Source organism: Trifolium pratense, linkage group LG5 (genome assembly GCF_020283565.1).
Source record: "Trifolium pratense cultivar HEN17-A07 linkage group LG5, ARS_RC_1.1, whole genome shotgun sequence".
In the NCBI taxonomy this organism is placed as follows: domain Eukaryota; kingdom Viridiplantae; phylum Streptophyta; class Magnoliopsida; order Fabales; family Fabaceae; genus Trifolium; species Trifolium pratense.
The window spans coordinates 26,405,354-26,416,864 of NC_060063.1; the positions used below are offsets into that span (position 1 = coordinate 26,405,354).

The 11,511-nt window shown below is 34.0% G+C and overlaps 1 protein-coding gene across 1 annotated transcript; it reads right to left on the bottom strand.

The window, feature by feature from the left end:
• Nucleotides 1-1,059: 1,059 nt before the first annotated feature.
• On the bottom strand, nucleotides 1,060-10,822 carry LOC123885610. Its single transcript, XM_045934901.1, has 9 exons — nucleotides 10,509-10,822; nucleotides 10,144-10,408; nucleotides 8,290-8,391; nucleotides 8,119-8,201; nucleotides 7,721-7,837; nucleotides 7,111-7,213; nucleotides 5,978-6,551; nucleotides 5,454-5,635; nucleotides 1,060-1,349 (listed from the first exon to the last, which is right to left on the bottom strand). Exons 1-9 carry the CDS (start codon nucleotides 10,628-10,630, stop codon nucleotides 1,227-1,229), a joined length of 1,671 nt encoding a protein of 556 aa, XP_045790857.1. The 5' UTR covers nucleotides 10,631-10,822; the 3' UTR covers nucleotides 1,060-1,226.
• Nucleotides 10,823-11,511: the final 689 nt, after the last annotated feature.

The window sequence follows — 11,511 nt, forward strand, 5'->3', positions numbered from 1 at the left end:
CGGGTCAGATTAAACCCGACCCGGTTCGGTTTTTTTTAGCGTTTTTTGGCGGTTTGGGCTGGGCCTTCGGGTTTTGTCCACCCCTACTTTTTGTATATTTGTTTTGTAATCATGTAGCAGTTTGCATAGTTGATTTTTGTCCGACTTTCAAGCACATGATTTGACGGAACTCTACAACCCTTTATAGAAGGTGGGTAATTTCTCTTGCTATGATGTTGGGCCCGAATATCCCTCTTTGTATATGGATTAGAGTACCTCTTATACTCCCTTTAATAATATTATTTTGGTAATAAAAAAAATCAAAATATATACAATAAATAAGAGCTTCTACGGTACCTTATTGCAGCAATGATTATAGAATTTTTCTGACATGACTTCTTTAAACAACAAATTTTTCCATTATTAACTTAAATTCAAAAATATTTGGAGAGGGCTTAAGCCCTCGTCAATATCAAAAACAAAACTAAAAAAAAATTGGAGAACATTATAAAAATTGGAAAATTGGAGAACCCCCTACTTTTGTCATGAATTATCTATTTTATCCTCATAAACTAAAAATTATTCTCAATTTTCACTTTTCTCTACAAAAATCTCAATTTTTTCGGAGAGAACTTTTTTCAAATTTTTTGGTTGGCACAATTCCATAAAACTACATTATATTGGAAAATCTCATGAAAGGTTTCAAGTTTACATTATATTGGAAAATTTTCTTTTTGAAATAATATTGATTCTTTTTTTTTAATAGATATTGAAAACTACATATCAAGTTTTCCAGTTTTTTTTTTTTTTACTAAAATGAAGTTTTCCAGTTTGAAGTTTGTTAAATGGTAAAAAAGTATAAAACTCATTTTTAATGGTTTGTAGGGGCATAAAATTTGTTGAACTAAAGTTAAAATTTTCTCTCTGAATGTGTTATTATTAGAATATTGTGGACCAATTTGTTACAATTTTTCTTTAAAATAATTTTTAATGCATTTCAATTTTTTATAACAATTCTTTAAAAGAATTTTTTTTAAAGTTAGACATAAGAAATTGATTTAAATAGTTTCTCATAGAAAATGGATAAAATAAGAAGCTATTTTGTGCAACTTCTCATAAGTTAAATACTTGTCAAAATTACAGCTTAATGGATGCACAATCTTCTATTGTTTTCCTTCTTGACATTGGATGCATTCCTTTGCTATATGCAACAAAGACATCACAAGGCCAAGACATAGACCAAAATATTACTGAGTAACCCTCCCAAAAAAGTGTTCAATCTGCAGACACCCCCTGGATTGCTGTAAACTACTTGCTCTGTTAGGTCCAAGCTTCAACCTTTTTGAAGCTGTTGAATTTTCCTTACCATCCTGCAAAACACAAACTTCAGTTATAGGTTTAAGCAATATCAGCAAATTAATGCACAAATAAGCTCTTAGGGAATTAATGCACAAACCAGAGAATACAACGAATAAGCATTTAACAACTGAATAAGACAGTGAAGATATTATTGCTAGTACTTAGAATCTATTCCATAATATCAAGGGAACTACAAAAGTAGGAATTTTATATACAATTTTTTCCTGGAGAACATGGTTCTTTTCACACATATTTAAATTTAGACCTAATAGGTTGATTAAGGGGCAGAACACTACTAATACAAAAGTTCTTATTTACACCACTTATTTACAATACTCCATCTCAAGCTGGCGATGCCAAATAAGTTAGTTGAATCTTTATATTGGTAAACTCTTTGTTAACACATTAGGTTAACGAGGTGATTGTTTTGAAGAATATTCTGGCTGACGCTGTGTATGAAGTAGCTTCTGGACAGGCTATAAATTTACAATTTACAAAGGTCTGAATTTTATTGCAGTAGAAATGTAACTCCTGAGGTCCGCAAATCTATTGCCAATCACCTTGGAGTAACACAGGTCCTTGGCACAGGTAAATATCTTGGCTTTATGATCAGCAGGAGTAAAAAATCTACGTTTAAATTCATAAAAGACAGGATTTGGAGGAAAATAAATTCCTGGAGCAGCAGACATCTTTCTCAAGAAGGTAGAGAAGTAATGATTAAATCAATACTACAATCTATCCCAACTTATGTTATGAGCATTTTCCTTCTCCCATTGATGAAATTGAGAAAATGCTTAACTCTTTCTGGTTGGGTCATAGTGGTAACAGTACTCGTGGATTACATTGGATATCATGGGAACGACTCTCGGTAAGCAAGGATCAAGGTGGCATGGGTTTCAAATACCTTCAAGCTTTCAACTTGGCTATGCTTGGAAAACAGGCTTGGACTTTAGTCACGAAACCAAACAGTTAAATCACTAAGTTATTCAAAGCTAAATATTTTCCAAGAAGTGATTTTTTTCAAGTCAAGCATTGGGCATAACCCAAGTTATGCTTGGAGGAGCATATGGAACTCAAAGTTCATCGTCAAAGACGGTTGCAAATGGAGTAATGGTACCGGAGAACACATAAGAGTTTGGGGGCAAATTGGCTCAAGGAAGGTATGCCACTCCCTACTCCTTCAGACCTGCATAATTTCCAATGCAAAAGCTTGGAACTATGACAAAATCAGAAATCAGTTTGACAACAACTCTGCCAATAGCATCATGTTAACACCGTTGTTCGCTTCTGTACGTAACGAATCGATACTTTAGTATGGAAGTTAGAACACGATGGTATTATGGTATATACTTGGTGCATAGTGCATACAAGTACTGTGTTCACTTACCTCGCGGCCGAACTCTGGACTACTAGGGCCCCTTTCCCCTAGGAACCAGAGAGTTATAAACAAAAAAAAAAAGGACTGTGTTCACAGTGCAGGTATAGTATAAATGACAGACATGGTATAGCAGGAAACTGGAACACAATTTGGTGAGCAAAAATTCCTCCGAAAGTGAAGAACCTCATTTGGAGAATTGGGCGCAACATTTTACCAACTCGCTTGAGACTAAAGAGTCGTGAAGTTCAATGCCAGATGAATTGTGCTATGTGCAACGGTGGTGCTGAGGAGTGAGGACAATATGCACGTCTTTTTCTGGTCTTCACGAACGATCCAGTGCTGGCAGCACGCAGGACTGTGGGAGAATGTGAATGCTGGCTTGGCTTCAAATAACAATGTTGCAGAAAACTTGTTTTCAGTCATGCACAAGCTTGACAAAGCGCAGCAGGAACTTTTCAATGTTATGGCGTGGAGTATATGGAAATGCAGGAACAATCAAGTGTGGAACAACATCACTGAATCTAGCCAAACTGTGTACAATAGAGCAATGCATTTAATTACAAGTTTTCAAAACGCTCAACAGGTTCATGCGTTAGCACATCTCACGCAGCCGGTATAACAATTAACAAGCAGCTTGGTTCAAACCAAGTCTTGGAAGATATAAATGTAATATTGATGCCACCTTTTCTATTCTTCACAACAAGGTAGGGATTGGTATGTGCATCTGGAACTACAAAGGACAGTTCGTGGCTGCAAGAACAGAATGGATAGAACCTATAATGGAGGTGGAAGTTGGAGAAGCCATGGGTCTGTTAAAGGCTCTGATAGAACACCAAGATCTAGAATGCTAGCTGGCCCAATTATTGGGCCCACTTTACATGAGCACTCTTTCTAGAAGTAATTAGAATGTTGGGGAAGAAAAGTTAGTGGGCAATTTATGGGAGTTAGTGGAATTTTATGAGAATAAAACTGTTATAAAAGGGGAAGGGTAGTGAGTAAGGCATTCAGAAAGTTGATAAGAGTTTGTTTAGGAGAGATATCTCTCCGGTCTAGGAGCACTAGTGCTCTGGTAGGAGTTCTCAGCAACCCGTGTAGGAGTTCTCAGCAACTCTGGTTTAGTCCTTATGCGTTTCTTTTCTATCTTTCATCCTTGTAGAGCTTGGCTCATCACATTTCCACAAATAATATACAATTTCCTTTATTGAAATTCTGGAGTTCTATCAGGCTCTCAATTGGATTGATGAGTTGCAGCTATGTGATACACAGACAATCAGACATTGAATTAGATTGCAAAAGGGCGGTAGATGGACTCTACAGCAAAAGAATATCTACATCTGACTTAGGTGCCATATTAAGTGATTGTAGAACCTTATTAGCTACGAATTTAGTGAACTCTTATGTTAAGTTCATTAGGAGACAAGCAAATGAAGTTGCCCATAATCTTGCTCGGGTGGCTACATCTTTAGCTAGTTTCCATAACTTTATCGATATCCCAACATGTATTTACGATGTTATTATAGAATGAAATGAGATATGCTATTTACCGTAAAAAAAACACACATTTTGACAGCTGATGCCTAGAAGGAATGTGGTTATCGATCCACTATCAAGCTTCTCTTTAATGAAATGACAGTCTGTTTCAATGTGTTTTGTATTGTCATGCTGAACAGGATTATGAGCAAGACCGATGTCTGATTTATTGTCTCAAAACAATTTCATAGAGCCTTTACAGTGTATCTTCAAATCTTGTAGCACTAGTTTCATCCACGATAGTTTACAAATTCTGTGTTTTACTGTTTTAGAGGTCTAAATTCTGCGACAGCACTTGATCAAGCCACAACATGGCATCAGAGCAGAACAGCACACGGCGGCACATTAATGATTGTACAAAGGTGATTTTTCAGGGGCTGGCCGGTTTTTCCAAAGCGAGTGAAATGTTGTGGGTGGTGATGTCGGATTTGCAAAGCAAAGTGCAGAAACGATTGAACAGTAGCAAAGGCTACGTGAACAGTAACTGTAACAAGGATCAGCTGAACAGAAAAGATTCAAGCAGAAGAAGAAAAAAACTGCAGAAGACTGCATTGGAGGAGAAAAAGTCCAGAATGAAGGTGGAGAAAAAATGAAACCGCAATGGCAGCATCTAGGATTTTTGCGGAAGTGAGATTATGGGCAACTTCATTATGGTATCTTATGGTATAATCGCTTAATTAAGTTGTTTATCTAAACAAGACCAGAATCGCTATTTCAATGGGCAACTTCATAATCAAGCAAATATTTTTGCGGTTATGTACAAGCAAATGAAGATACCATGTAGAATTATATCCGAATATATTTCAATGCTAAGAAAATAGTAAAAGCACTAATTTGCTTAAATAGATAATTATAAATCTAATTGGATTGATTAATAGAGCAAATACTACTTATACAAAAAAAAACTTATTCACACCACTAATTTACAGCACTTCTATTATAAATTATGGGTGAGGAAAAGAATTGGTTCAACAAACATCTATCAAACTTTATGAGCAATTATTATGATAAAACTGTGGGGATGCAAATCTTCAAATTCTAAAGTAACAAGATTATAATTTGGTTGAATAAATCTTATAAAAAGAGAATATGAATATTCACTTGAAGATGGTAAGTTTAATTTCAAAGAAAAAAGAAAGTTTGGATAAGATATAGAGCATCCATACACTTGCATTGCATTAAAGTTATAATCTTCAACAAAACTCACCGAGAAGGCTTGGCTATGAGACCTTAGAACTTTGACTTTGCCACCTCTACCATCAGCTCCTACAGATATCAAATTCCCTTTTGTGGATGTTGAATCACCATTTTGTCCACGCTTGCACCATTTACCCAAGTATCTTTGAGTTCCATCAGGACCAAGCAATCCACCAGAAAAGCATATATCCACTGCAAATTAAGGAGAATGAAGGAAATTCAATTTTAAGTTTTTTTCAGTGTTTCACAAAGGTCTGTTTGGGAGAGCTTATGGAAACAGCTTGTAACATATTCATAAACTGTTTTCAGCTTATTGCTATAACTCTCCAAGATATCTTATGGAAATATAAAAATAGTTTGACTTTAATTATCTATGGTTATAGAAATAGCTTGTACATAACCACGTATATATCTTATGCTATAATATCTTAATTAAGTTGTTTATCTAAACAAGACCAGAATCTACATGATATGTATATAAAAAAGATGTAAGAAAGAAAAATATGCCCATTTTTAAAGACAACTAGCTCATACCTGGACTTGAAGTTGTTAATGGTGACTCCTTTCTAATGTTAACCATTGGTACAGCTTGTTTATCATTGGCTTGTAGTATCCCAACTTCATCCATAGTGTCAGCAGTAATGTCAGCTGTTTCGATGTCAATATCAATTCCTGAAGATTCGGCCAAATTGCATATTCCTTGCAATGATGTTTTAGTCTTTGTACTAGGTGCTGTTTCTGGCATTCCTAGATCAACCTTGTCATGACCTTTGAAGTCATCTTCGTCGATAATGATACAATCTATCTCTTCATTGGGAGACACGGTAGGTTTACTTACATTACTAATATTCACATCCTTATTTTTTGTAGGTTTGGAGTTCTCTGTCTTCAAAGATTGTAAAGGTTTGCTGTTGTCTTTCTTATTCAAATCCATTCCATACTTTGGTGTTGTACTTTGTTTGCTTTGCTCTTTTGAAGAAACTTTGTTAGCCATGAATACATCAGAATTTGAATTTATTCTATTTTCAGTGTTCTTGGCAACTTTGAGTTGCTTCAAATATTCATTCTCTTTTGCTTCCATTATTGTCGCCATTTCTTGTAGCCTTGCCTAACAATGCCAACAAAAGTATAAGAGTTAATGATCCAATAATAACTGCAAGTAATGAAATAATCAACTACTCTATCTCATTATATATGTCGTTTAAAGTCATGCACACAAAAAAAATAGTGAATGTATTATTTTTAACATCTTACTTGACTAATTAGGCTATGTTTAGATAAACAGCTTGATTAAGTGCTTATATGATAAGTGCTTATGTACACAATACTTCTATGAGATAAAGTAAAGTCAAATTATTTTTCATATAAGGTATATGTTGTCTTCATAAGCTATCCTGAAGAACTTACGGAAAAAACATGAAAAAATTTATGGACAAGTCATAACTTGTTTCCATAAGCTCTCACAAGTGCTTATGCTAGTTAATAATCTTAAATAAGTCAATCCAAACAGCCCCTTGATTACTATAGGGTTAGTTAAGATACAAATAATTAATAATTTCTTGATATTCTAAAGTGACCAATAATTTGAGCCAAACAAATATTTCAAACAGAACACTGACTTAATATAAGAGGGAAGAAGTAGCAATAACTTTACATCTTGTGATTACCTTCGCTTTAGTAATCTTCTCTTTAGCCTTCTCAAGCTTTTTACGATAATGAGCCTCACCTCTCCCCAGAACATTACACTTTGCCATTAACTCTTTGTAACTCCTGCCAAAATAGATGCAATCACAATTTAAAGCAAGGCGTAGAAAATTGAGGTCATAAATTTCAATTTGAAAGGCTGAATTTGAACTTTGTGGCTAAAATACAGAATAGTACAACAAATAAAATCCCAAAAATAAAATATTTGTTGATTTCAAAAGCATATTGGAGTCCATCATAAAAGTCCGCAGTTCGTACATCTAAATCAGCAAAATTATATTCATCTCAACCCATACTGACAGAGTTAAAACATGCATCTGCCATGTTCCATTGCACTCGGCCCATACTCCTCATACACGAAACATTCTCCTATTATTGAGAATGGACGGTATAAGGGGAGATGGAACCAAGGAGAAAACTTAAAGTCATTTGTTTACCTTTCATACAAACACCAGACCTGAGCATGGCAGATCGTCAGCCGGGTCTAAAAATATTCCAACTCAAAACACATAAACTAGTCCAAACAACTTTTTCAAATCTTTTTGTGAATAAATCAAGATTTGGAAGATTAACCTGTTCCGCAGGACAAGAGATCTTTTTAATGTGTCTACTGTTTCTTGACTGTTGGCCCCATTACCCAAAGTGGCAAGCTTCAAAACCTCATCTTCACCAAGGTCCACATCAGACACCCTAGATTGCAAGCAAAAAGTATAAAAAAAAAAAAAAAATACTGAGTTTAATTTTGTAATACCGTCGGTGTAAAAAGTTTAAAACCATCAACAAATCATAGTCAATCATACTTGTGACTATAAAACCAGTTATGATTAGAGTAAATGTTTATAATTATATAACTATTGTGACTGATTGACGGTGTAAAGCATATTTATACCAATGGTGAATATAAATTAAATCCAGAAATATTATATCATAAACAAATTATAGATACTCATTCAAAATGCAGCTCCACTCACAATTTTAATGCTGCAAGTTCTTTAGCCAAAGCCATATTTCTCTCTTGCAATCTAAAACGCTCCAAATTTGACTTCTCAAGCTCCTAAGCCGAAATGAAATATATAAAAGTTAATTTCAGATGTAAATTGTCAATTTATCACTGATGAACAGAAGGTTACAAAGTAATCCACCTCTGATTTCACACGAAGCTGGAATTGTAAGGATGTTTTTTGCTTCAAGGCTTCATTCTTTGATGCAATTTCTATCTTTGTCTGATCCTTGCAAGTACAAAGCTGAAGGAATGCCATTACCAAAAGTATTTTTTTAGAAATATATTAGCAAATATGAAAGACATTTTAAGCTGAATCACTACTATTTGAAAGAAGCCTGAAAACTTTTATGGAGATAGAATACCAAGTAATTGGGTTGCTAGGACTTATTATTTGGTGATAACAGCTAATAATCAATCTGAATGTAAAAAGATGTAAATTTTATTGAAAAATGAATTGCATGGGACTAGTATGACTCCAATCACTTATTAACCAACATATTGAGTTTTTACTAATTTGAACAATCACAACATAAAAAATAAGTCAAAGGAAAAACATGAATCTTGAAATTCTTTCTACACTTTTTTTGCCATGAACCGAGTCTCCAACAAGAAACCAGGGACAATAAACTCTCAAGTCTCAACTCTCAACAGTTTTAAGTTTTAACGCTACTACATATCAAGGCTGACTCCAACTCAAGACCTCTAGCTGACCTTCATCGTCTCATCCAAAGGCTCTTGGGTATATCTTTCTACATTTAAAATCATAAGCAATTTAACAATCTATGTTGTTAATCCTAGACATAGGCGCGTACAGCCGAACCCCAAAAATGTTATAGTGGTAGTATAGCTGATAGAGAGATAACCGCTACTGCGAAGACTAAAAAAAATGTACAAAGTAAACATAAATTCCAATAAGATACATAAATACTCAAAATAGTAAAACACGCAAAATTAAAGGAATAATCATAATAATTATAAGTAACTTTGTCATTTCCCATCAAAATAGGTTATATATGTAATCAAAATGACATAGTATTCAAAACGACAAAATCAAGTTCTAAAAGTAAACAAAAGGACAGGCAATTAAAACCAAGTTCTAAAACTAATCAAAATCATGCTTCCACATATACATCTGCCTCGCCTTCATTTCCAAGTTCCACAACATCAATATTATCTTGTACGTAACTTTATTCGAACTCGTTTTTCCACCTCCAACTCCTCATCTCCATTAGGCACAGCTCTAATGAGTCTAAATTGCTATAGCAATATAAGCAAGATTGCACAATTCACGATAGCTACAAACGCTACTGCTGAATGTGCCTTGCAGGGAGATGGCGTTGCGCCGAACCCTACCACTGCTACGCTATTCTAATTATAGCTCCGCGCTATAGCACCCTATTGACAGCATAGTTAACCATTTGGGCAACTATAAACTCAAGGATTAAACAAGATATCATAAATGTTACCAACACTTTTGTAAGGGTGTGAAAAAACTGCCTCGTTGTGAGAATAACATTAAGAACAATGATTATAGGGCTCTATCTAAATTTAGTCAATTAGTCCTCAACTATATTAAAAAAAAATTGCAGAAACATTAGAAATAACAATTCCCTTTTCAGGTCTGTTTGGATTGGCATATTTTTGAGCTTATGAAAATATAGTTTATGCAAATAAATATGTTTTTAAGTTAATTCATAAGTTCTCACTAACGAAAATTGTTTCATCATAAGCTGTTTTTTCATAAACTACCTTGACAAACTTATGAACAATATATGAACGCTTATTTATTTGCATAAGCTCAAAAATAAGTCAATCCAAACCGCCCGAATCAAACAAAACAATATATCTTCTTATTCTAAAAAAAAACAATATGTATTCTTGTAATTTGTTCCATCCCAAATTAATCAGCAATAAAAAACAATGAACAAAAACACCCTATTTATCAAATTAAGCTAACCAAAAGCTAAAACAGATTATAGAAATTAAAAAATACCTCATCTTTAAGTTCATCTAACTCCTTAGTTTGTTTTCCCAAAACAGTACTAAGCCCAGAAACTTTACCCTCCAATCTCTTAACTTCTTTTCGCAAAACACCGGCATCTTCTTCAACACCAACTTGCTTCTGAGTAACAACAGATTCCTTCACATCTCCAATCGATTGAAAATAAAGCCGACACGCATCTTTCGCCTTGCAACCTTGCTTACAAACGGGGCAAGTATGCTTCTTCGATGTGCAATACTCGAACCATTGCTGCAAACTACACAACACAACACATCACAAGATCAAATAAACCCATGTAGAAAATGAGAAGAAAAAAAAAATGAAACTTTTAGGGTTTTGAAAAGGGAATTAATTACCAGAGCTCGTGAAAGACATGGCCACAGATGGAAACTGATTGAAGATCTTCGGTAATGGGATTGAGACCTTCGTAGCAGATTGAACAAATGGTGCCGGCGAAATCGCCGCTATCTGCTACCATTTGTGGTTTCTCTTTCTCTGTGATTTTCTAACCGTGTTTTCTCGAGAAAAAATATGCGAGAAAATGAGGGAAATTTTGAAACCTGGCGCAGAGTTAATTTTCATGAGAGCGGGAAAAAGTGGGTAAAAAATTAGCCAAAAAGTGGATGTCACATTTCGAAAGGGTAAAATTCAAAAACCAATTGGGTTTGGGAATGAGTGAATGAATGGAGAGAAAATAGAGAAAATAATATTTGGTCATTATTTAAGTATATATTTAAAAATTATTTAAAATCTATGTGTTATAATAATTTTCAAATTGTTATTCTCCTATTGTTTTTAGATTATAATTGCAATTTTCCACCAATTTTAAAGTTTTCGCGTTAAATTCATGTGTTCTAACTTAATTTTTTTTATGTCGGTTATTTCCTAACGATTAGTATCCGAGATTTTTTGTTTAAGTCAGGGATCTTAGTATCTTTGTGGTTGCAACGTATTGTCTAATCTTTAACATTAAAAAAGAAGAGTGGTACCGTAAAATGTAGTTTTTGAAAGGTTCTATCTAGAAAGATTTGGTACTTAAGTGTGTTCATATTGACACCGCCTCGCCTCTCTTTCCTAAGAATTTCTCTTGTGTATTGTTTATAATATGGATACAAATGTAATAATAAGTTTTGTTGTGATGTTTATGCTAGAGAAATTGATGAAAGAATTAATCTTGCCTCATTGAAAATTAAAGTCAAAGATGTGTTGATATAATTAGATGTTAATTAGTACACGATAATAGAAACATATACGTAGTTAAAGAGCTTTTGGGCAACACGAAAGTTGCACCATGAATTTTCAACTTTATTTTCGACATGTGAAAATTTTGAGTCGTTTAACTTCAAGTAAAATATATTC